At 36.4% G+C, this 27,692-nt stretch overlaps 1 protein-coding gene across 1 annotated transcript; it reads right to left on the minus strand.

The window, feature by feature from the left end:
* Positions 1–1,647: 1,647 nt before the first annotated feature.
* Positions 1,648–27,628, minus strand: LOC131044285 (4-diphosphocytidyl-2-C-methyl-D-erythritol kinase, chloroplastic). Its single transcript, XM_057977577.2, has 11 exons — positions 27,131–27,628; positions 25,655–25,747; positions 25,340–25,408; positions 24,945–25,049; positions 24,470–24,526; positions 24,088–24,288; positions 12,215–12,307; positions 12,018–12,117; positions 11,770–11,869; positions 2,759–2,844; positions 1,648–2,134 (listed from the first exon to the last, which is right to left on the minus strand). The coding sequence occupies exons 1-11, from the start codon at positions 27,368–27,370 to the stop codon at positions 2,076–2,078; spliced, it is 1,203 nt and encodes a 400-aa protein (XP_057833560.2). The 5' UTR covers positions 27,371–27,628; the 3' UTR covers positions 1,648–2,075.
* Between the last annotated feature and the right edge of the window lie 64 nt (positions 27,629–27,692).

Raw genomic sequence — 27,692 nt, forward strand, 5'->3', positions numbered from 1 at the left:
ACCATGGAGGATAACTTTTCATCTTCCTCAAGCAACTTTAGAGCTCTCCTTGCAATAGGAATGAAGACAATCCATTACTTCATAGAATATCCATTATAGTGAGGTCCGTTATAAATATTAGAAGGAATCTCTAAAGAACAAAACGTAATAAGAGGAGAAGAAAAGAGAGAAGGTTGTGCACTAGGAGCATCAACAAATGGATGCATAATGTATAAGGTGTTTTGAAGAGTTGTTTTCCCAACTTCATACAAGTCGTTAGAGTAACATTCTTCTAGCGGGAACATTATTGGATGATTATAATTGCTTTTAACATTTGAAAAGTTATTTGAGGCAGCAGATTGAACAAAAGTAGTCTGTGTTTCATGAGAAGATGGATATTTTTTTGGCTGAGTTTGCCCTTTGAATGTAAATAATAGACATAAATATTAGAACATTTATATTCCACAACATTCTCGCAATGGGGACAGCAAGGGACGATGAGACATCTCGGGGACAGTGGACAAGACCATTTTTCGGAGATGGCAATGCAAGAAACCACTTTTTGGAGATTGCCATGCAGAAAAATTTTGGACAGTAGGGGGCTGTGGGACACATTTCAAGGACAGCAGTGGAGGTGGCCAATTTTTTATAACGACAAATGAATGCATTATATATACACTTCTTTTTACCAAATTAAGAGCACCAACAAATATCATAATGCATCAAGTTAGATATCAAGTATATACTTTGAATATGTATTAGTATTGATTGGTTAGATATTGTTGGTTGATTAATATTAACACACCTGAAGCAAGCCTTTTTTTTTTTGTGGGAGATGATTTGGTCTCTAGTTTGGCGTCTATAAGCAAACCATTTAGCGAAAATTGTCTTCTAACAAACAGTAGAACGCAGAAATTCACATACAGACAAAGGATCAATATTCACATGAATTAAGAAAATCAATGCCCTGAGCTTCATGTGTCAATTCTTGCCCATCTAACCTGCTTGGAAAAAATTCAATTGGAAACTTAAGTTGTAAAAACTTGAAAAGGACATCAAGTTCATTCAGGAAGCTTGTAAACTTGGACATTTACCATTGTTTGGGCAGCTTGTGAACTGTCTCAAAAGGATTCATTTTGTTGGATGCAAGAAGCTGAAATGTCTGTTCTTTGTTTATGTTATTGTAAAGGGTAGACCCAACGTAATCAGCTAACGTTCCTGAGATGTGCTCCTGATTCTGAGGACAGGGGATGGCCAAGGGGTGCCCTCTTGAGTTGCAGTTGGGGATAGGGATGCGGAGTTTGTGAGTGAGGATACATCCCCATGTACCCCTGATGAATATGACAACGGTGACTAATTAAAGCTAGGCATTTCCACTTCTATTAATGACAGAAAACGAACTACATTTGTTAAAATATAAATTGGTACCTTGATAAGATTCATGACACTCCCTGCTAGAATATTGATGAGAAAATGTAAAACATACATAAGCCTTATAACTGGTAGAAATAAACTACTTATTGTTTAGAAACCAGGCTCTTTTATGCTTCCATGAGCCTGTCAAGTTCTACTAAGGATTTAAAGACTCGGAATTCAGTCAGGATAAAAAAAAAATCAATGGCCATGTATCCTTTTGTGAATTCAAAATTTCATATTTAAGCCTCTCTATGAACACTGGAATTATTGATCGTGAAACATTTTGAATTTACTTTTAAGAACATCAATTCATCTGGAGATTGAAATAGTGTACAAAATAGTTTCCAGTGTAGAACTATAGGTGTGCCACAAATTTTACCATAACTATCAAAAATAGACATATTGTCATCAAAATAATAATGACCCCAATATCACATTGCCCGTGCGAGCCAGTGTCAGATACCCGTTCTTGATTGTATTCTAAACAGGGCCAAGACTCACTAAATGGAGTAAAAATCTTTGCAACAAATGGCATCACTATCACGCCTAATTCTGCCACGGTGCACACATTTTATTAGTATTTTCTGGAAAAAACAAACACATCCTCAGCATATAGTCCTCTTGTGGAAGCCTCGCTAACTGCTTCAGTTGTGTTGTTTCCTTCTCCACACCTTGGCAGGCTAAACAGAACCAGGTTCTTGGAACCATTCGTTATCATTTCGGGTAAGAAAATATGCATCTGCACCAGCCAAAGAGTAGAGATTTCAATAAAAGATCCAAGAGTCTACCCCAATTAGTAGTAATTCCATAGAAGTAAATTCTTTATTAAATCACCAATAAATCATTTTACATCCTGCTAGGTGATTTTTTATTTGAAGTTTATAAGTTTTCCAGAAAATTGGTCAAACCATGTTTTTTTACCGAAAATTGCAATTTAATGGTGAAAATATCACAATTTCCAAAAGTTGTGATTTTTTCATAATCAAATCACAAAATTCTGATCCAAAAAATCAGTTTTTGGATTAGGGATAGGGGTTTTTTATCTTTTATTTTCTAAACACCCTATCCTGATTTTTTCCCAATCAATAGAATATATGTATACTTTGTATATATATGTATGTGTGTGTGTGTACACACACTTTGTTTTACCAATTTATGCCTGAGATTTTTACTCTATATTCATTAAAAAAAGAGAATCAGAACAAAATTTGAAGAGCTCAGACTTTAGAGGAAGTTTACATAATTCTGAATAATTTTATTTCCCCAAGATTCTATTTCAGCAAAATTTTAGACTTTCACGAAAAACTACTCATGGAAAGGAGGTGGTACAATGGGGGTTATAATACAATAAATTTTCACTTACCTGATATAAACATATCACTATATTCATCATCATCATATACAAATTGTGGAGGTTCCGGATCTCCAAGAGCAACAATGGTACTCCCACTGCAACAAAAATACAGTCAAAATATAAACTATGGACACTCATTCTATCACACACAGCACAAATAATAAACAAAGACTTAGGTGCACCATCAAAAGAAAGAGATTTGTCTATTATCAAAGCTATTTCAAAATCTTGTTTCAATTATTTCATGTGATTTTATAAAATCTCAAGAGTTAACTACTTTCCATATACTTCCCTTTAATTAGCCTTTGCCTGTATTGTGAACATGCAAAATTTATTCATTTCACGCTTGCAGTAAATTTGCATTATACAGTAAAACTAAATTTGCATTATAAATATTAACATTACAAAAAAGTTATGATATTAAACAAGATTTGCATTTCGCAAAAATAAGTTTTTGAACCAAAATTTTGAGATCTATTTGGAAGCCCTTTTCAAGTGTATAGCGAAGTCAGAAAGAACACTAAAAATGCTTTTCAAGGCCCCTTATATTCCTTTGCCCTTTTAACCATGTTGTCATAACTGCTACTTGCCCATTGTCAAAACCAAATATTCTTGTCAGTAAATTTGCATTATATCCACATTACATAAATGATAAATATTATGATATTAAACAAGACTTGCATTTATCATATGCAAAGTCTTCTGAGATCTGTTTGGGAGCCCTATGCAAGCATATAGGAAAGACAAAAGGAACACTAAAAATTATTATCAAGGCCCATATATTACTTCGCCCTTTTAACCATGTTTTCATAACTGGTACTTGCCGCAGTGTCAAAATCAAAATATTCTTGTTCTACGTAATTTGAGCATCTTTTGCTAGCATCCTCGAATAGTATGATCAAATGGGGGTCAAGGGTTGGGATGGCAGCACTTTGGGGAAGGGAATGTGGGGGCCACAAGCACGGCTTAGGAGATTGGAATGTAAATTTGCCCATCAATAACAGAAATGAGTTTTGTCCTTTTACTATCTAGACAAATGAAAGGGGAAGAATACGTAGGCATGCAAATTGTTTTGCAAAATGTTTGATTTCATTTGCCACAAATCAAGATCTCTATCAGATTGCTAAAAAATAATTATTTTTCTGAACAGAAAAGTCCACCAGAATCCTGAAGGATTTGTTAATGAAATTCAGTCATTGTGTTGTATCATAGCATAATTTCCAATTAGCATTTAAAACCCTGGCATTATGTCAATTCTGCTGCCGTGCCCCGCCATGCAACACCCTTTTTTAAGAAATAAATGACCCTGTATAATTTCTTTAGCTAGGGCTCAGCAGAAAATGCACACGATGCAGTGAAAAGAGATTCAGATCAATTTGAAAAATGAGAATCCAGATTTCTCAGTTAGAATGGAATCTTGGACAGAAGAATCTATATAGTTACCAAATTTTGTGATTTTCTCATCATCACTGAACTTTTTAAGGGTTGTATGGTCTAATTCATATATCACAAGAAAGAGGAATTCATACTAATCACAAATCTAATTCCCTGCATCTCTGCTAGAGTATCTTGATCACCTCTACGTGTTTCTTATCTATAGGCATCCTTGTCATTTTATTTTATAAGTCTAAAAATTCTTAGACATTTGCTCTGCACAATACAATGTGAAGCTCATTTTCTTCTAACATGCCCATTATAATAATAAAAAACTGCAAGCTTTGAGGAACCATGGATGTTAAATTTGCATATCTAACATCGTAGAAGTGATATCCTCCTTCAGAAAATCTAGATCATAAATGGTCAGCTTTAACTCATCCCAAACAGAATCTCTAGAATTAAGAATACTGGCTCTCATACAGACACTGATCTGGACCTGATTGAACTTGGGTAATGGCAGCAGTAATGTTAAAAACTAAATGTCAGTGTAGGATTTTTATTTTTCCTTAGTTGGATATTATATATTTTCCTACATGTTTGTTTCACATGCTTAGGTGGTTACGAGTCGGTCATTTATGAGAGGAGATGGCATCTTCTATGAACGTAAAAACCACCTATTTTTTGGTAGTTGGAATTACATCTTTTATTGGTCATGTTTGTCTTCTCTCTTTTCTATTTATCTATCCACTCACCTTGTATTTCATTGATGTATTGTGAGTTTTTTGGTTAATGCATATCGTATTATGCTATTTCCTGTCTTACAATCTTGTGCTTGTCTCTCTCATTTATGGAAGTTATCCTTATTCGAATAGTTTGATTATTGAATCATTTGTTGAATAAGTGTTTGAATGTCAAAACAGCACTAGGTTTGGGTTACCAACGCTTTTTTGCGTATTCTAACATGGTATTAGACCCATTGGCATTTTCACTTAGTTTATGTTTTCTAAGAGATTTGCAAATTTTTTTTTCTCAAAAACCTAGTATGCTCTTTTCTTAGATCTTTGGATGAACTGGAGAATCAAACTGGTTTGACAAAAAAGAAGAAAACCTCTCTGGGCTTAATCCTAGTTTTAGTGATTCTAGGTGTGAGCTAATTTTTGGCAATCCATTTGGCTGCACCATTGCATCTGGAAAGCTAGGAAAGTCACTTTATCCTTTTGTTTTGCTCAAATCGGAAACCTGGAAGCTAAACTACCATTTGGGTTTTTTGTGTGTTTATCCAATTTAATTTTGCAGATGCCGTGATTTTCAAGGCATCCTGGCTAAACTCTATCTGCACCATTTTGCTTCACAACACAAAAAACCCTAAAATTGACTATTAATTTGTTGATTTTGTAGTTCATGTCTGGAGGTGTTTTTTGTTCAATACCATTCAAATTTCACAACAATTGTATGGTCGTACCCTGTAAATGTCACTTGCACATGCAGTTGTAAATACTTACACAGTAGCGTACTTGCCAGGGAATCTTGCAGCAGTCACTAAATTCGGTGACAATTTCTCTAAATTTGGCATTTTTCCCCAATCTGGCGGCCCTCTAAAGTTAGCTGGCATTTTTGCTAGCTACATGCAAGTGTTGTTGCTTTCCTAATTCAATTTCCCAATTTAATAGAATTTTAGTTTTCTTTGAGATTTTGCTGTTTGGTTGTGTTTTTTGGAACCTTAAAATGATCCTAACTTTCACAAAACAATGCTTTTTCAATTCCTGTTTTTTTTAAGTTAATATTTTTCCAAGTTCCACAGTTTTATATTGTTTATAACTTTATATGGTTCCTCATCTGAAGCATAGCATAGTTTCAGCATTTTTTGCCATTTTGGGCCCTGAAAAACTTGAATTTACATCATAAAATGCATTGAAATAAACTGCCAAACATTGTAATTATTGGGGTGGTCATTACATTACTAATAACAAGGGGTTTTCACTTGTGCTCTCTTGTTTTTCTACATTCTTGCACTTCTTTTCAGCACTATGGATCAATGCTCAGCTCCTCTTCTTAGTCCATAAAATTACTTTAGATAGAAAGCTAAAATGCTAATCATGTTGAGAATTAGGGGAATTGTTTAGGATTACTATGGGTGAACCGTGATATGGTAGAGCTTGTTTTAGATGTAATGAAAATTAAATGGTATAACAAATGATGGGACCTATGGTTTATTGTGTTTATCTCTATCCCATGGCCTACCATTCCAAATTGAGTCATTGGACTCACCCAATTATGTTTGGACTACTTTGAGTAGTTTGTTTGGTATTCAAGATATTATAAGAGGTCATCAGTTGGAAAATGAGCTCATCAATTTGAGTCCTAGTAGTTTTGACACTATTTAGGATTTCTTCGGCAAGCTAAAATCATTGAGTGCAATTAAAACAATGTAGAATTGGAAAAAAAAAACACCCAAGTGGTCCTTAGTTTCTTATCCAAACTTCATTCACTATTAAGTTTTTGTTTCTACCTCCCATACCATAAAAGGTTCACTTCAAACTCAGTTCACTATGCTATCTCTTGATGACTTTGCGACCGCTCTCACCAAGAAGCAAGATAAGCTCATTCAAATGGGTACTCTAAAATCCTCTAAGTCACAAAACAACAAAAGGGGTCAAGCAATAAGGAAAACAAACAGAAAAACAAGACCAAAGTGGGAAAAAAGATAAAAAAATATTGCTTCCAAAGCAGTATCTAAGAACTTGTCAAAAGGTGACAAGCCTAAGAAAGAGAAGATCAAATGTTCTTATTGTAAAAGACATGATCATGACAAGCATAAATGTTTGAAGAAATAGATTTATCACGAGACACACATCTTGGAAAAGAATAACATTAGTGTTCATGAGTTAGTAAAAAAAAAATCATTAAATGATGGGTCTTCTTAAAAATCAAAGGACAACAAACAAGGAAAAGGAAAGGGTCTACTTTGTATCAATAGCTTGTTGGTAGCCTCATTTGCTTGATTCATACCTGGCCCGATTTTTCATATTTTGTTGGCATGGTCTTTTGCTTTATGCAAATGACCCATGAGTTACATTGGAAGGCAATTGAGCGAATTCTCCAGTACTTACAAGGTACTCACAATTATGGGATTCATTATACAACAAGTATTGGTATTGACTTAATTGGGTATACAAATCCAAACTAGGCAGGGCAATTCCTAGGATTGCAAATCCACTTCAAGCTACAACTTCTCACTTTGTTCAGGTCTTATATGTTCATCAAGCAAGAAGCAGCATGCTATTGCTCTGTCTTCCACTAAGGACAAGTATCGAGTGTGGGGGAGGGGGGGGGGGGGAGGGGCATTTGGCTTAGGCATATTCTCACTAAGTTTGAATATCTAGTTCAAATGGTCATCTGTCATTTTCTACGATAACCAGGGTGCTTTTTAGATTTCACAAAACCTGATCCAACATTGATAGACCATGCACTATATCTAGGAGCTTATTCATGCACAGGTCACTGATCTCCAATACTATCCAAATTCGCAGATTGCCAATATCCTCATCAAACACTTTACCAAAAGCAAGTTTCTTCATTTACTAGATTTGTGGGGGGCTACTTCTTGAAGAAGCTACCTAATCCTTCCTTTCTCTCTCTACTTTGGAGGGGCCTTTTCTCTCTCTAATTGGGGGGGGCTTATTTCTCTTTTCTTGGGGCAGGGAGCAGCAGGGCTTTTTCTCTTTGGGTGGATTTCTGTGTACATGGGTACTTCATCAAGCTTGATTTGACAGGACCCATCTTTTCACCCACCTAAGCTGCATTTAAGAAGAGGTGCTAGAGTTTTTTTTTTGTTGGATATTATGTATTTTCCTACACATTTGTTTAGTTTATTTTTGGTGGTTAGAAGTGGATAATTTATGAGGGTAGATGGCATCTTCCATGAATGTAAATCTCACTTATTTTAAGGCAATTGGAGTTACATCTCTCATTGGTCATAGTTGCCCCCTCTCTTTTCTATTTATGTATTCACTCACCTTCCATTTCATTGGTCATAATTGCCCCCTCTCTTTTCTATTTATGTATCTACTCACCTTCCATTTCATTGACGTATTGTGAGTTTTTTGCTTAATGTATATTGTGTTTGAGTCATTTCTTCTCTTGAAATCTTCTACTTGTTTCTCTCATTCTTGGAAATTGTCCTTATTCTACTAGTTTGATTCTTGAATGATTTGTCAAAATAAAGGTTTGAGTGTCTATTCCACACTAGATCTGGGTTACTATTTACTAATGTTTTTTTTGCATATTCTAGCAATGGCCTGGCATAAGTGCCATTAGCATCAATATGAATAGGAAAGGGGTTGGGAGGTGGAAGGTGCAGGGGTTTAATGGCAATAGGATTCTCAAAATTTTGGCACAGCCCAGGTTTCATCATATTTTGGGGAATTTGCTCTCAGCAGCAATAGGGGCAACATTTATCTAACCACTTACATATCCACAAGAGCACTGATTAATATGGTAAAATTAGCATGTTCATATTTTACGCATTCATATTTTATATTTCCTGCAGAATTATGTTGACAAGAACACTGGATTAGTGGAGAACATCAAACTGCAAGAGAGAAAGGAGTATCTTAAGAAGGAGCAAACCATTGTTTTAGAGGTTTGTAATAATGAAACAAGTAATCCAAACTAATGGTGAGAAAGGATACTTTGTGAAGCCAACGATTTCTAAAAAGGAGGGCAATGGGATTCTCAAAATTTTGGCACAGCCCAGGGGACAATTAAGAAATCAGCATTTCTTTCTAATGAGAACCAAAATCTACTTGATTAGCTGTACTGCATGCTAGGACCATGGAGGGGAGGAGAAGTTGGAAACTAATATCCAAGAAGAACTAGATACTAAATAACTTATGGAAGACTATTCCTACTGAAACCTTTGCTGGCTTCAAGAAGGCTAGGAAGGCAGTAATAAGGAGGAAGATGGGATCCCTGTTAATAAGGTAATTATTCCTTAAAAACAAGAATGTGAGACTAGATGCACCCCTTCCCCAGAAGACTAGTGGAAGCTGAATTTTAATGGGGCTTCTCAAGGAAACCTGAATCAAGCCAGGACTGGTTTTGTCCTGCACACCTCAAAAGACGATATGATCAAAAAGGAGGATCCTTACTTTTGGGAGGAGGGACAAATAATAAAGCTGGGTGGGAGGCTGTTATTGGCGACCTATCTTTGGCCCATTGGGAAGGAGGAAAAAATTTGATGATCAAGGGCAACTCCCAAATCATTTTCAATGGGATTCAGAAAGGGAAGTGTTTGAATTGGAAACTTTGAAAGTTTGATTTGATTCATTTATGCATTGTTTCTAGAGGCAGAATAAGGTGGAAGACCTGCTTGCTAACCAAGGCATTGATCTCTCCCCTTCTCTTCTTTCATTAGCAAAAAGATTGAAGATTGGAACAGGCTCAAAAGTCCTTTTAGAGAACAAGCCTCCTTGAATGGTTGGGCCTTATTTCAGCATAATGAACATTAAATAGATGCATGTCAAGTGATGAATTGTGATGGTTTTTCTCATGTCAGGACAGATTCACTATCATGTTTTGGCAAGGCAAGGGCAGTCACATGTGTGAAGAGTTTATTTGTTAAGGATTCATCTTACTTTTTTAGATGTTTGGTGTTTGTCCTTTGTTGGTTGTTCTAGTCTAGTATCTTGTCCATTGGATTGTGGTCTTTTGGAGAGTCGTGGTCGACTAATGGTGCATAGGAATGTAGGACATGGCCACAACCTCTTGAGATGTGGCCCAATCTTAGATCATCGCCCTAACAAAAATCTGCTCAAGCTAGTGAAAAGCATAATTGGTGAGGAACATCTACAGAATACCAGTGCACCCGAGTAGAGGGATGATTTTGGCTGACTTTCATGTAAAGTTTTGTCAGCTATGAGGGAGGAGAATCCTAACCTGTCTCAAGGTTTGGAGTCTTTATTTGGATATTGCCAGGATGTGTGCACTGTGCTTCATCACCTGTTGATCACTCATCATTAGGGCTCCCTAGAAGTGACTAGTGCATATTCTCTCCCTCACTGGAATGGAGAAAAATTGTGCAGGGCAAAGAAGCGGACACAAATCATACGTGGTGTGCAGTTCGTAGATTTGGACAACCAAGCATCTCAGGCTAATGTGAAATTGAAGTCATTGTTGTTGTGGCTGAGTGGTGGACAAAAAATTCATTCAATAGGGTGATGAAAGAATAAGTTTCAGTGATGGGAGCTGATTATTGGGGGGTTGTAGAGCTCCCATGATTCTGGAGGCTGATGAGTTTACTGCTCTTTGGATCATTTTTAATGCAGGTTTTGACCTATGTTTTGGCTTTTCTTGTTTGCCTACTATGCCCCTGCATGGGTAGTTAATGCAGGTTTTTTGGTTAGATTTGTTCTTTTGTTATCCTTTGCTTGATTTCTACGCTGGGGCCCCATAATAGACCCCCACACATACCAAAAAATAAAATAAAATATGGAAGAAAGGATGGGTATCAAAGTTTCTATAAACAAAGGGGGTGGCAGATGACAAAGATGGTAAATAACTAGTAAGGGAGGCACACTAACAAAGAGCAGAATAATTGAATGTAATAACATAATCGAAGCAGTGGTGATAAAGGACCCTAGAGTCTTACTTGGCCTGTTGATGAAGTTCTTATTGTCTAACATCAGATGCTTGAATAAGAACCCTTGATGAAGGGTGGCTAAGCATGGGATAGCACAAGATAAGAGGGGTATCATATCCTTGCAGAATATTGAAATTGGAACAACTCAAATTCTAGGATGCTGTATATATAGACACAAAAGAAATGGACAGCTAATGCCTCAAGAGAAGCTTCCAAAGAAATAGCTGTTCTTTGGAACCTCATTAATCAAGTTTACTCTTCTTGCCAGGAAGCAGAATGGTTGGACTTAAATGCAGCCTATGAAATACTATATATGTTATGGTGGTAAAGTTTTCTGGAAATTAAAGAGTTCATTGGTAGGTTATAAATTAAATGTTATCATCTGCTTGTCAGAAAAAAGATAGGACCATAGTATGCTTGTTTATATATAATAGTCAATCACTAAATATCATGGTAGATTAAATGATAAAGGAATTGGGAACACTGGGTGTAACGGAAGCACCTTTATTGCAGACATACTATAAAGCGTTGGTCATGAATTCTGCCAATGCTAAAGAGCCAAACTATGGTATGCCAACATACACAGAATACATGATTACAAACGTGTACAAAAATAAATCTTTATGAAAGTAAGACAAAGGACCTATTATTAATACTGGCACTGCAAATACATGAATTGGTGAGTGATTTGCAACATGCATTTGAGATATGACAGCTTTGTCCCTATACTGAATGTTAATTCCATCTATATATAATATATGCATGGTGACATGTTTAGGTCTCATCAGATGAATTAGAATTCATCATATCCTGGATGATGATTGCAGAGGGAAAATTCAATTGAAGTGACAGACTTCATTAATAATTGCTAACAGTATTACGGTATTGCAATAACATCACTGTCAAATAATAAATGTATAACATGTCACTCAAGTATTCCAGTTTTATCAAAGAAATTACAACTTATGAGAAGTATAACTCTATAGCTAGACCACATGTTTACCTTCCAGACATAAACACTGCATCATACTGGCCCCGGTTTGCTCCAAGCACTCGTTGCTTTAATTTTTTCAGAGATGGTAACACTTCAAAAGCAGGTGGCTCTGTAAAGACCAGATTTATTTAGTAATTATGACTGCAAAAATACAACTGTGGACTGAAATGCCCAATTTAATAGACCATATAACCTTATTAAATTAAAGACGTGTAAATAGTAACAGCTTAACATGTCACACATCTGTCATCGCTCACCTAAATCATTGATACAAAGGTTTTGTGAAATTCCACTCTTTGAAATCTCTTCAAGCAGCCAAAGCGGATCCACTGTACTTGCTTTATCCAATCGAAAGCGCTGAAAGCATAACAAATTAGTCCTAAAAATTCCAACTTAATGAAATAAAAATATATATCTATCATACCTTATGAACTAAACATAATGTTGATGATACCTTGTATACTTCAGCAGTGGAACACTCCTGCTGTGGTTTCATAAGAACCATTGGCGTATCCAAGGAAATTGGGGGTGGGATATCTTGCACAACCTAAAAGGTTCAGACAAGTTAGTCAATGCACGTTATTTCCTTTCAGAGGAGATGTCCTTAATTTATGCAAAGAGAAGCACACAGGTACAACACTTTATAGTATGTCTAATATAATGAAAATCATAATAGTACAGACCCATATTGTAACAAAATGATGATGACAACTGAACACCTTAGTTCCTAATTGCATATATTATGTCTAACATAATCCTCACAAAGATAGAAGGAAGCAGCAAAGATCCATGTGGTGGAAAAATAACAAATTCCTACTGGGTTCAAATAAAACTACTGCTACATTAACAAACATTTATTATGGTAACAGCACGGAGGAACTGCTACTAAGAAGTGTTGAATACAAAAGCCACTTGCCTCCTGATAGTAGAATTAAGATCTGTAACGCATATCTATGATGAAGGCAACATCAAATTAGAAATTAAATCAAGAATGAAATTATTAACAAAGCCTGCCACAATAATTTATAATTAATTGAAGCAAAAGATGCAACCTGGCATCCGAGGGAATTTCAATTGATACTTCCATGAAAATGTAAGCACTTGGATTTCAAAGAAAGGTTTATTTTAAGGAGGGGATTTCCTGCGATAGCATTCTTTTCACTGAAGTGTTTTGCATAGAATGACTATACCTTGCTGTCACTCCTCCAGTCTAAGAGCATGAAGTTTGAACAATAAATTTTAGTCTATTAGTTGAATGAATTTCCAGAAAATATTGAAAAGAATTTGAAAATAAAGATTATTGATTTGTAACTGTGTAGTATCTAGAAATGCTGTAACAACCATGTGGGAAAATAAAACAAAATTGCTGGGAAGGTTGATAGTTTACCAACCCTGTCTAGATAGAAGTACATGCTTTAGAAGAAAAAAGCAAGTCTAGACCCCCCTTCTTTCAATGGCACATGCAGGTGGAGTTAAGGGAGTGAGAATGGAGGCAGACAAACAAGCAAAAATTAAAAAGGCATTGATTAGAGTCATAGAGAAGAATAATGGTCTTGATTCTTTTGAAATAGCGGGTAGTAATGAGAGTTTCCAGAAATCAATCAAGCAGGCTCTGCAAGCAGAAGAGAATATTGTGGTACTGGATACTGTGTGGTTTTCTGCATGTAACAGCTATAGAGGAGACCTTAACAGTGACTTCAACCATAGATGGACTACTCAGTGAGTAGTGAAAAACTTGCAAGTTTTTTGGCCTAGCGAGTAAACTTGCCATTTACTCGCCGAGTTTTTGGAAAAAACTCAGCAAGTTGGTGCCAAAAACTCGCAGACACAAAAATAAAAGCCAAGGATGTCAAAAAAGTGAGTTATATTTTCATTTTTTGTGTTCTAGTTTGCTGCTCAAGAGGAAAAACGCCCTCCCAAGCCTTTCCAACGTGATTTGCATCAATTTTAGTCAATTAGAAGCAGATTTGGAGCAGATTTGAAGTGGATTTCGAAACAAAATCAGATTCCCAGGTAAGTTTTCTGATTTTTTTCTCTGTTTTTAAATTTTTTACTTTTATTTTGTTGCATCTAAGTTAATAGAAATTCAATAATGGCCTTTCCTAAGTAGTCTAAGTTGATTTAGAGTCCAATGAACAAGATTTCACACCATTTTTTGACAATTTTTACTGATTTTTTCACTGTTTATTCAAGAATCTCTACTTTTCCAAAAAATTTCAAACCCTAACACTTTTTTTTCTTTTCAACTTTCAATGATGTCTAAAATTATTTAAACTAATTTAATTTGTTTGCTAAATTTTTTTATTAAAAAATTAACTTTGTGTTTTCACTTTGTAATTTGTATTTTTCAATTGTAGGTGTCGGAGCCCTTGGAGAGTTCTCCACTTGGTAGATGGGGATCAAACCCCATTGGGGTATATTTATGAAGCCATGGATAGGGCCAAGGGGTCTATCAAAAATTACTACATGGGGGGCAGCCTCAAGTTCGATCCCATCTGAGAAATTATTGATAGGAGGTGGAATAATCAGCTCCACCAACCCATTCATGCAGCAGGATACTTCCTCAACCCTCGTTTTAGGTTCAAGGATTCTTACTCGGATCCCAATGGAGAGGTCATGGAGGGCCTCACCACATGCATTCAAAAGATGATACATGAGGTTGAGGTGAGAGACCTCACTGTGGCCGAATTCCAAAATTACAAGGAAGCAAGCGGCAAGCTATTCTCTTCAGAGTTGGCCAAGAGAGGAAGATCCACTCAAACCCTAGGTATAATATTTGGAGTCTTTCACATGTATCTTACAAGCTACAAATTTAGAGTTTACAATTTTACAAGTTACAAGTTGTAACTTACAACTATTGATAATTTGATAAAATATGTTTTCACTTTGCTTTCTAACTCTTCAATATTTTATTTTGCAGATGCTTAGTGGCGAATTTGGGGTGGAAATACCCCAAATCTCCAAAAATTTGCCCTTAGAATTTTATGCCAGCCTTGTAGTTCATCCAATTGTGAGCACAATTGGAGCTTGTTTAAGGCCATCCACATGAAGAAGAGGAGCAAGTTAGTTCAAAAACGCCTCAATGACCTTGTATTTGTGCAATATAATCTTCGGTTGCACACAAGGAAGGTAGAGGAAACACTAGCTGGTCCAATTGATTTGGAGGATATAGATCCTTACAATGATTGGACATCATAGGAGCAACCTCCATTGTTTACCAAGGATGATATCTATCATTTGGAGAGGCAGGCTATGGAGGAGGAGGGTGGATTTGTATTCACACTGGATGACATTGAGCAGGATGAGGATGAGGATGATGAGGAGTCATCGCCAATGCCATGAGCAGCTAGAGGCAAAGCTACAACCAAGATGGAAGTTGAGCCACAGCCAGTCACGCCGAACGAGGAGGCACAGCCACAGTAGACTCCTAGGACTAGACCCTTCAGTTCTACCTCTCCCCTAGTTTTTACTAGAGCTGGGAAGAGGAAGATGTAAATGTATTGATGTATTTACTTTTAGTTTTACAAAAACTATTTACTATTTTGCTTCCAGCCATAAGCATTCCACATGAGAATGCGGTTTTGTACCCAATTTGCATTTAAATCAATTAAATATATCTAGACTCAGCTTGTTTCTTTTGTGTACTCATTTATTGACTCATTGGATACTTCTCATTGAATTTTGCAAAAAAAATGCATTTCTAATTAAATTTAAGCAATTTTTTAAGTTGTCGAGTTTTTTGCCGAGTTTTCGCTGAGTTTTTACCGAGTTTTCTTTCCGGGCCTTGGCGAGTTTTTGCTTTTGGCAAGTAGTTCAACTATGACTTCAACAGTAAGATGACCTTCGGAGGAGGAAAGGGATGTGGTTAGTATCCTCTTTTACCAAAGAAATTTCTGGCTGTTACCACTATCTCTGAAATGAATGTAAATGTGAGAAACGGCAAGGATAGAATGAAAGTGTTGCTATATTTTTTTGGTGTTTGAATAAGGAACCCCTCCCATATAGGGAATTCTTTGACAATTGAGTTGCCTCTGTATGGGGTTGAAAAATAGGTATTTACCTTGTGGAGAATGGTGCAGCCAGAGTTGTTAATGGTCATACTTAATAATTCTAATATGCAGAGACATGTTTTCAGTTGGCCTTTCTCGAACATGGGCTGCTCAGATTTCAGAAAATTTTCTTGCAAACCTAACTTGAATCCTTTAGATGTTTGCACAACCCCTAAATAGATTGAAGTTCAGAATGTTCCAACTCAACTTTGGGTTTTTTTAATCTCATGCCTTGAAACCCTTAGGAGAAGCGGTGCAGGTGGACGAAATGAGATTCACTCTGCCACATTTAACACTAGGTTTCTAATCTCTGCTAACTGGATGAAGATATTCCTGAAGCTTTTTATTTTGAACTTGAGAATAAAGTGTCTCAATATGTAATTAGTAAATTGGGACGATTTAATGCATGTTTTTTGTGCAAAAATTTTGGACATTTAAACCTAGGATGGATGTGCCTAAACCTAATACTGCTATCCCTTCCATGGAGAAAGACATGCATAATGTTCCAAATTTTGAGGTTGCTAGTGTTATATTTAGGATATGGAGGAGGCTCCTTTATAGAAGCTTGACTCTGCTTCCATTGTGGAATTTAAATTGCTTCTTTCTTCCTCTCAACTGATTTCTTCTTCTGTGCTACAAGATAAAGTAGCTGATGAGAAGGTTGAAGTATATGTATCTCAGAGGTGTCCTGAGAATGCTCTTTCAGATTGCCGAGATAGTCAAACAGTCCCTAAGCCTAACATCCGTGCTAGTGCATATGATAGTAATCACCCTGTTTTTATAGGAAGTTCCAGAAGGCTAAAGGTTGGACCTGCTAGCCATAGTCCAGATTCTTAGGATGGGGAGGGAATTACACCCATGGTTTATGATGAAGCTGCTCCCAACAGAAAAGTTTTGGAATGGGTGAAGAAACTGGTGGACGAAGGTAGAAAGAGGAAGCAAAATGACTCCATTTTGAATCCTAAAGTTAGTAAAAGAGTAAAGAGGAAAAGCTTCCGAAGGCCCTATGTCATCCTTTAACCTGCTCACTAAATGAATTTGAAGTGTATAAGATAGAATATTAGGGTTTTTGAAGTTGCAGATAGAAGGGTTGTGGTGACAGTGTTTTGTAATTCTAGAGATAGTTTGGAATCTTTGGATTGTTAATGCTGCAAGAAGTAAAAACTGTTGGTTTTTCTTTTGAATGTGCTTTCAAGTTCACTTGGAAGAATGCTTCTTACCTTTTTGTTAAGTATGATAAAGGGAGGGGAGGTTATTCTATTTTGCTTTCCCCTAAATAGGCCTCTTGTGTTGTGGATAATGGTTCTTCTACCTGTACCAAGCTTGTTTGGGTAATTCTCAACTATCATGGGTCTCAATTTGGTATTTGCTTCTTGTATACTTCTAACGAGTATAGAGATAGAGTAAGTTTGTTGAACTAGTTGGCCAAAAACCTACCCAAGGTGTCATGGATTTTAGGAGGTGATTTTAATATGATTCAAAATAGCAAGGAAAAATGTGGTGGCACAAATTTGGTTGGAAAGGCAAAGAAGTTAAGAACTTGTCTTTTGATCTAAAATGAAATGGATTCTCAATTTAGTTGATCCTCTTGGAGAAAAACAAGAAAGATGGTAAAGGAATCTAGTTTACCTAGTGCAATAACCAAAGTGGTAGTAAAAGACATTATTCTAGACTAGACAGATGTTATATGCAGAAAGATTTCTGACTATTCCTCCTTTAGTTATTTATAATGTTATCCATGTGCCCCATATACATTGTTGCATCATCACCGGATTGAAATTCTTCTTATGCTCAATGGGGAATCTCACTAAATTGCTTGAAAGAAGGAAAGGTGTTTAAGCTCAATATTATTCATCTTCAAGAAAGTCATTGTTTGGATGGTATCAGACTTCTTAGAAATCTTGTCAAAGGCTCAATCAATATTATTCATCTTCAAGAAAGTCATTATTTGGATGGTATCAGACTTCTTAGAAATCTTGTCAAAGGCTCAAGCTTTGCTTCTTCAAAAATTGGTCTTCGACATAAAGGTATTTCTACATGGCAGAGGTTCTTTAGAATAGTTGGGAAATCTAGAGCTCTGAAATGAAGCAAATTTGCTAGGGAATTGGAAAAGAGTCTGTTAGATTAGAGGAGAAATTGCAGGATAAGACCAATTATGATTAGAGATGCAATCAAAGCTATGCAGCCCAAGGGACTAAAATTAGATCCAAACTGTCTTAGATCAAGAATGAGGACAAGGGCGCCAAGTATTTTTTTAAATTGCTCAAAGCTAAGCATGCTATAGAAAATTGGTCCTACTGAGGCTGGTGGGGTGTCTACTGAGGCTGGTGGGGTGTTGTGTGATGATCTAATTGAGGTTAAATCTGTCTCTCTCTTTCCATAAATATTTACTTCTGATGGTTGTAAGGATGATAACATGAGGGGTAAGAAATTGTGTAAGGATGTTATTCCTGAGAAAGTTGCAGAGAGTGATGCCTTGTTATTGGAAAAGGATATTTCTCTTGTAAAGATTAATTTTGTCAATGGTTTCTTAAACAATGATAAGTCTGCCAGTTGAATTTTAGGATTTACACAAAACTAATAAGGAATGCATTGCTAGTTAAATCTCTTGGAAACTCATAAAAAAAGTCATCCAGGTCAGCTCTTTAGGGATGGATATTAATAAAGGTATTATTAAGTTGCTTCCTATGAGTGGAGAGAAATCTAAAGTCAAAAATTAGAGACCTATTACCCTACTCAACATGTCCTATAAAATCCTGGCTAAGGTGATTGTTAGTAGACCATGGATGATTACCTCTAGGTTTTGTTCCAAAATGCTATTGCTTGTGGAAGCTAGTGGTTCCTTGTTTCAACCCTTTAATCTATAGAGATCAATAAGGCAAGGTTGTTTGGTTGCCCCCTCCTTTGTATTTGCAGTTGAGGATATCCATTAACTCTTACAGATGCTTCCATTGGTCTCTTGGTGGAAGGCATTAGACTTCTCAATGGCTCTGATTTGATAGATTTTAAGTTTGTAGGTGACATCTCTTTAATCCTCTCTTTAGAGGAAGAGAACTTCTCTAACATCATGTAGTGAAGTGGATCCTAAGAGCTTTGGATGGGTATGAACCTTGAAAGGCTTTGGATGGGTATGAACCTTGAAAGGCTCTAGATAGAAACAATATTTGCAATGTCGTTCCTAAGAATAAGAACTGAAAAGGTCTCCTCCCCTTTGATTTGTTGTTCAGATACTTTTATGTTAAGCCTGCAAGGTCTTTAATTTTTGGTAATATTTGGAGAGCATGGGAATCTGTTGGTATGAAGCATTCTCCAAGAATGATATAGTATTCAAAGTTTCAGGTCTATCTGGTGGAGTCTTTCTTAGAATAAGAAGCCACTATCTCTTGCTATAGGCTGCTCTGCTAAATGTTGGTTCTCCAAAAGTATTGAGGTGTTCGGCAACTTTTTTAAATATAAAGCTCTTATGTCCTGGGATGTTATTAAGAGTGATTTTTCAGTCATTGAGTCCCACGAACTTATGCTAATATTGCCAAGGTTGTGCAAAGACTTCTTGAGCCTATTAATCTTTTCTTCAATACTGAAATCTGGAAGAATATTAAGTGAATAGATTTTCCTCCCTTAACTGAGATCTCCAATAAAGCTTTATATGATAAATTGTCAATCACCCAAGATATTTTATTATCTAAAAAATATATGGGATTTAAATGTGACACATAAAACTTGAAAAAGTAGATTATGTGTCGTTTGGTCTTCTTGGATAGAACCTGAAAAGTCTTGTTTTCATTGGCTTTTGCATCTTCAAAAATTATTTGTTGGCTTCTGATTTTTTTGTCTCTATGTTCTATTTGCAATATCAACAAATCTTGTTATCATTTCTTCTTTCATTTCTCTTTTTCCAAGTGTATTTGAAATCTTGGGGCGGGGTTGTGTGGCTGGTAAAGATTGTATTTCCTAGACTGGTATTCTATTTGAGCATGTTGATTCTCCTAATAGTTTGTGGCAAGATTATAGAAAGTTTTGGTTAGTTTTACTTTTAACTAATAAATTTTTGTGGTATTTGTGGAGAGAAAGGAACGAGTTATTTCAGGGTAAAAAGAGGTTACTTAGTGAATTTTGTCATGAAGTCACTTTCTCCTCTGTTGCTTTGCACATTATCTCAAAGAAAGATTATCATTAGCTGTTGAAGCAAGGTTCTGTCACCATACACAGACAATAGGGACACGTTGAGTGGTAGCCTGATGTGGTTGACAGTGATAGTCAGTCTTTGAGTTCCCAAAATAATACTCATGAGCAGAATAAATTAGACTTGCAGATGGCAATTCGGGTGTCCCAGAAGATTTGACAAAGGATCTACGACACACTCCATCATTGTGAATGACTCTGACAACCGGACGAAGAACATTGCTGCAATGACTAAGTGGGATCAGCCGATCTATGAGGTATTTGTTTATCATGATGCTAAGATACTTTGGCTGATTACAATTATGATTCTGTTGATTCTCAGGAAAGGAAGAACAAAGTTGTTAATGCTCAAGAATATCTTAAGAAACTCTTAAAGTAGATATGTTGAAGTTGTCTTCTAGGACTATGGTATAAATTTGTTACAAATGTTTCTCAATTTAATTGTGTATCGATTTTTTAGCATCAATATTTCGGATCACGCTCCATGATCCATCATCAAGATAAGAGAAACTAAGGATGAGAAAGATGTCAAGCTGCAGACCAAGACTCCTTAAAAAGAGATGAGAAAGGAAGGGATGAGGGAGCACTAACTACGAGGAAAAGGAAAAAGAGATAAGAAAATAATAAAAGAAAGCAAATAATAAAAGTAAACGGAAAGAAACACAAAGAGAATGAAAAGGAGCCCAAAAAAGTATAGAAACATAAAACAACCATAAGCCAAAATAATTGAATAAACCTATAAATATCAATATAAATAATCAAATAATTAAAAGACTAAAAATGCACAAAAACAAAAATTAACTAAAGAACTATTAATTTGGCTCGTTAATGGGCTTGCGAGGGTTAATCCTCCAAATCAACCAAGCTTTAAAGTGCACTGGGCTCTGCCAGAAAATGGATGGATTAAGGTTAATTTCGATGGTGCAGCAAGAGGGAATTTGGGTCCCTCAGGTGCGGGTTGCATTGCAAAAGATTGTCACGGGAAAATCATAGCTACTGCATGTCGTAGACTCGGAACGGGCTCTAACAATGAAGCGGAGGTGAAGGCGGCACTCTTAGCAATGCAATTGGCAAAGAGTTTGAGGGTAGAGAGACTACACCTTGAGGGAAATTCTCAAATAATCGTGCACGCAATCGTTAGGGGTAAGACAGACATTTGGAAGCTTGACAAAAACATCCTAAGCATCAAGAACGAGCTACCTACCATACGAGAATTCAAAGTTTCTCATGTTAGGAGAGAAGGCAACCAAGAGGCAGATAGGTGTGCTAATCAAGCCCTTAGTCTTGATAAAGGCAAAATTGTTTTGAACGTAGTTAAATGAACCACCAAACCGTATTTCAAATTTGAACCCCAACTAGCTGTTAGCTTGGGCTCTTAGTGGCAGTGTTTGAGAATGCTTTCACACATGCCAGCGTGGAGTGGAACACTAATGTAATGACATGGGAGAAGATTGAATGCATGTTAGGCAAATTAATGCCAAAGCTAGGTGAACGCCATTCAAAAGATTCAAATCTTTCCAGGAAGAGTGAGGTGCATATCATTTCCTATGGGAAGTGCTGTATGGACGAGGTGGCGGCAGTTTTCTCAGGCCCGTACCAATACAGGACATACTTGAGATGAAAAGGGCTCGATCTCTAGCTATCGAAGTGCCAAGATAATTAATGAATTCAATTTTGTGACGGTTTGTAGCACGATGGCTTTGGCGTCTGAGATAAGACAGTTTTTCCCTGGAGCTTTTCCTTGGGTTTCAAAACACATCTTGTGAGCACTTATAGTAAGTGTGTGTTGGGTCTCTGTGAAGTGTGCAAAGGAAGAAAACACAACTTGGAAGGTGTCTTTCCGCAGAGCGAAATGGAAGCAAATTTCTCATTGTGCGCGGCGAGACCGATGGTGGCGTTTTGGGGCCCTGTAACAGATGAATGCCTAACGAACGTCTTCAAAATCTTAGAAAAGACTTTCATAACGCGGGTGAAAATTGTATTTGGGGATGAGTTCATGAGCAAGAGCTTTCGGTAAAGAACGAACACAGACATCGCCTCCCTTTTCCTAGCATGGTGCCTAGAGTTGGAATCAAAGGAGGTGGCAATGTGGATTTTCACCAGCTGCGTGTACGAAGAATGGTGTGGGGGTTTGGAAAGTTTCCTGGGAATGTCCAGAGAGGGCAAGGGCTTTGTATGCCTGGGTGGCGAATGGCTCCAAGTGAGTGAGTTTATCCCTCCTCTTCGGCCTTACTGAATATGGAGTACGAACAGCAATAAATAAGTTAGAAGGGCCACTGGTAGAATCAGTATGGATGGGGTGAAAGCCTTACTGAAATCTCTGGAAGCGCAAGCCATTCAAGACGAATTGTTGAAGTGGGGGCATTATGAGAAGCGAAAAGCCTCAAAATCGTCAACCCGTTCCCTGAAGCGTAAGAGAGGTAGACCAAGGGGTTCGAAGAAAAGGAGGCGAGTGAGCACACTGCATATTGGTGAACCGTCGACTCAAGGTGAAGAAGCCAGTGCCTTGGTAGCTGCAATTGAATGGGTGCCACCGTTGGATGATAAAGGAAAAGCTATTATGGTCTGAGTCGCCGTAGATTGTCTGTTTTTTGGGTATGTGATCAATATGGTTAACTGTTTCATTGTTTTGGTCTGGGGTTATCTGCATTATACTTTTGTATGGCATTGCCAATGGGGTTATCGGTCTGCTTGATATGAACTCCGTTTTTTGATGAAGAAGATGTACTGGTTTTTTCTATAATCAATAAAACGTAATACTTACTGATCAAAAAAAAATTAACTAAAGAACAATGGACAAGAACATAAATAAATAAAAAGGCAAAATAAGCACTACAAACAAACAAATGAAATAAAGAAAACAAATAACAAATAAATACAAACCAAAGGAAAATAAGCGCTAAAAAGGTAATAATAATAAATTATAATAATAACAAGAAGAAATGTACAACCTGAGTTGGCTTAGTGGTGGAGAACTTGTGCTCTTAAATGAGAGGTCACAAGTTCAAATCCCACAAGGGGGTAGGGTATGTACACCTTATCGGCTTCGGCCCATTACCGATCAAAAAAAAAAATAACAAGAAGAAATAAAGAACAAAGACAAAAATAACTAAAATAAAAATAAAACTAACAAGAAAGAAAAAGCTAATAAAATAGATCATAATTAAATAAAGAGGCAGAATAAGCGCCCAAATGAAATAAAGAAAACAGATGATAAATAAAAACAAACCAAAGGAAAATAAGCAAAAATAATAATAATAAACATAAACAATAAAGATAATAAAAGGCTAACAAAAGAATAAAACCACTGAAAAAGCCAAAGGGGGGACGACACAGGAAGAGAGGTCAAGGGAGAGGGTGATTGCGGTTTCTTAGGGCAGATAACAAAGGATGCCAAGATAGACTTAAAGTCCACCCTTCATCACGATTGAGGTTGGCAGGAAGATTAGAAATTTATATCGCTTCTTTCAACTTCCACTTGAAGAATTTGTCCTCTTTGGCTAAGATTTGAGTATTTTCCAAACAAAGTGATGTTTGGTAGAGGAGTGTTCTGTCAAGGCCGATTTAAAAACACGCTCATACTTGATATCCACACTATGTTCTTTAATTCTGGTGTTGAAAGAGCGGCCCGTTTCCCCAATGTAGGGAGAACCACAGGAACAAACACCCTTGTAGACTCCTGACTCTAGGAAGACATCCCTGGAGTCTTTGAGAGGGGGGATACAGTTTCATGGATTGTGGAAATCTGCTATCTTTAATTTTATGCTATAAATTGTTTGTTTTAAATGTTTTGTACTATTTTAACGCTCCTAGATTTTGATCCTTGTTGGATTTTTGGCTAAATCTGGTATGGTGCTAGTACTTTGATGTTTTGCCTAGAGGCTCATATATGGTAATTTCTTGTCAACTGTCTGCTGACTCTGCAACATATAAAAAATTTAATGATTTTAATTTTTTTACAATTATTATTCAGCAGTCTGTAAAAAAGAGTTCAGTTTTTTCATTGGTAACATTGCTTCTGTTATAGCAATTTGAAAAGATATCATTCAATACACCTATTGTAGACAGCAAACTGGGATAGTTATTTTCAGCATACCTCGCCTCTACTGGTACAATATGCTGCCCCACGTGAGAAAAAAAAAGGGATGTCAGAGCCAATTTCCCCAGACCACTCCTGAAGCTCCTCAACACTGGCAAGGCAATTGTTAAATTGATTTGCTGCCCAAAGTGCAGTTGCTGCATTACCACTTCCACCACCTAGACCAGCTCCTGTTGGTACCCTTTTATCAAGATGAATCTGGAAATGATAGTTGTCAGAATAAGATGAAGTGCGGCACAAAAAGTGCATTTCAAATGTATAAAATCGAAAAAAGGAAATCTGAATAATTTAGATCAAATCTATCTTAAATTGCTTCATTAGGATCATTAGAAATACTGTGTTTTTTTAAATTTTTTTGCAAGGAGATCAAATATCTTACCCAAAAGAATTGTTTAGACCCTGTTTTCTTTCTATACAAGTTGAGTGCTTTGATGATCTGCAAAATAAATGGATTACAAGTTAAAGCAATACGAAAAAGATAGGAATATGACTTTTTACAGGAACTTTGGTTGCTTGAGGATGTTGTTTATTTCACCCACGTATGTTCTCAACACACAAGGATACAAGTGCATAAAACATCTCTGAGAGCAGGAAAAGCAAAAAGGAAATAAGTGTTTTTTTCCCTTTTTATGCCAAACAATGAATTTTATAAAGCTGAAGATGCTCATATGTTACTCTTAACATGCTTCATAAAACATCTCCAAAATGATCCTCTGGTAATTTACTAATATTACAAAATGAAACTTAAATAAAGCAGTGTGTTAATATCAACTTAAGCTTGACACAAATTTGGCCATTAATTGATTTCTGCATGAATTAAACAAGAGACAGAAGATTATGTTGCAGAAAATTACCAAGTTCTTTTCATCAAGTGGAACACCTGGAGCATTGGTTGATAAACAATCCTTTGTATTCATTGGAGATAGAGAAAATTTTATTGTATCTCCTAAGCTAATTACCTGCCAATCAGCCAAGAACAATCTCACTAATGTCACTGAGGATGAAAAACCATTAATAAACACAGCATCATATCAGATATTTAAGAGTCAAAATTCAGCACCACCAGCAGATATTGTCCTTTTCTAGTCTCTTTAGTGCCCACTCATTCATGACTTCATGTGGATACCTCATATCATATATCTTGACGTTTAAACCAGAGCATGATGTGTAATCCAATTGTGGCGAGATAACTTAATTTTAATGCTTAATGGTTGGAAAAAAATCTAAATGAGAGGCAAAGAATACTGACATGAAAAAGTGATGCAAGATCATGGAAACCATCAGATCTCTTGTCTGTTATTCTGAGAAAAACATTTATCTGCATACCAAAATCATACAATTTCATCTCAGTGACCACAAATGTATAAACTATAATTCCACTTCAAATGTTGAAAAGGTAATTCTTACTCGGTAGGAAAAATAAAAATTCAATATGCTACACTTTCGTCTCAATGACTGCATATGTGTAAAACCATTTCAAAGAAATGAAAAGCTAGTTCTAAGTGAGTAGGGAAAAGCAAAGGAAAATTTATCATTGTATTTTGTAGTGCTGTGTGTCCAGTACCTTTGATGGTGAGAACAAAGTTAGACGGGAGAGATCATTGCTGGTGCCCAACTGCTCAAATTTCTCCATGCGTTCCATTGGATCATAGATAAGCTGCAAATATACACAATTAAATATTTAAAAACAATATTTCTCTTAAGCATGAGTGTCAATTATAAAAGAGACTAAACTAAAGAGAGATTAGAGTTTTTGTGCTGCATAGGGTACACGAAATTAGATTGAAAACTAGAGGGAGATTAGATTCTCATGTTGAGAGCCTCTAGAAAAATGATAAAATTAAAATTGAGAAAAAAATCTCGTACAACAAGAACATCATCGACCTTAAACTACAAATCCCCATTCCATTTCCCTTCAGCATGCCCTTCCTTCCGCTCCCCGCCAATCAAGAAAAATGATAAAACTAAAGGTAAGGAAAAACTCCGGCATGATAAGAATGGTATCGACCCTAAACCACTAATCTTCCTCTCCCCTTTCCTTACGCACCCCCTTCCCTCCTCTCCCAGTCTTGTAAAGATAATCATCCTGAAAAAGAAATACACGACTGCAAAATGAAGAACCAATTCATATGAACTACACAATAGAACTGGTAGATGGACCCACTTGAAGACACCCATGGAACAAAAGGTTTGTAAAGTGTGTAGGATAAACCAACAAGAGGATATAGTACATTTTCTTTCAAATTACTCCTATAAAATTATACAGATAATGGGCAAAACCAGACATAACCACACATAATCCAGTACATGAAATGTTAAACAAAGGAAAACAAACAAAACTTGGAGAATTCATTCTCAAACTAGATACCCATTGTTGGCGGCAATATTGTACACAGAAATAAAACTAGTTAATTAAGTTGTAATTGTGTTGGTTAGTTGGCAACCGAGGGTTGGCGCTCCCACCCCTCGGTATCTTTATATACTTCCGAATGTAACTTGTAGGGAAAACGATTATGAATGGAATAACATCTGATATATTGCATCTGATATCTATGGCATTATTATTCTGCATTACGTGTTTTATCTGTGTGCTTTAAGTTATTTACCCGAGAGGGCAAACACCCATATGATATGAGATTTTATCCCCATATACCAGTACGTACTATTCTGTGGGACCATGGAGCCCCATCTGAACTCTAATGCAGGTTTCAAGAGCACAGCAAGGAAATCCAGAGGACCAAGACCACATTTGAAGATAGGTAGAATCGTTTACTAAACAAGCTTCGGGAAGAAATTTCGAGGAAAGAGCGGCCCCTAAGCAATTTCTTCCTCAAATTATTTCATATAAAATTTAAATTTGAAAAAAAATTATATAACAACAATCTTCTAAACAAGCAAGCACAGCTTTATAACCAATTTGGCTTAAAGGACCTCTAGTATTGAAATAGAATGAAACTAAGTTTGCAAATGGCCCATATCGCAATTCAGCTGAAATTCACATAAACATAATCAATCATAGGAATTAAAAAATATATCCTACCTCCATTTGCCTGCTGGTGTTGGTGGAATCTGAAGAAGCAGCCATGGATCTCACTGCAAACAAGTACCCAGCTCCTAACTTCTGAGGTGGGTTTCTCCATCCTTTCCATTTGAGCTGCTGACTGGCGGAATTCCTTCTACTCAATTTTTTTGGTAAGGAAACGTTGCCCCTGCAACTTAAATGGGCATTCTGGGACGCAGAAGAACAAGAATGAATAGAATAAAGTGAAGCAGCAGCCATTGAACCAATTGCTTTAAGGAGAATAAGAATTAATCATGTGAGTATTGTGTCTGAAATTTGAATGCATTTTGTAGTGGGATGAATGATAATAGGAGCGAGTAGTTTGACTGACAATGCCACCACACGACAAACTGAGGAATCATCCCTTCATCATAAGCATAGAATATTTCTTATATGGCATTAAAGATCGCCTAAATCTACTAAGCCCTCGGAATCTCAGGCCAATGTTTTTAGATACCTTTCAGCTATTATATGACTAGAATAACTACAAAGAGGATCAAATTTTAATTTATAATTAATAAACGGTAAGTATATAAATGTA

This window comes from Cryptomeria japonica, chromosome 10, assembly GCF_030272615.1.
Source record: "Cryptomeria japonica chromosome 10, Sugi_1.0, whole genome shotgun sequence".
Lineage (NCBI taxonomy): Eukaryota > Viridiplantae > Streptophyta > Pinopsida > Cupressales > Cupressaceae > Cryptomeria > Cryptomeria japonica.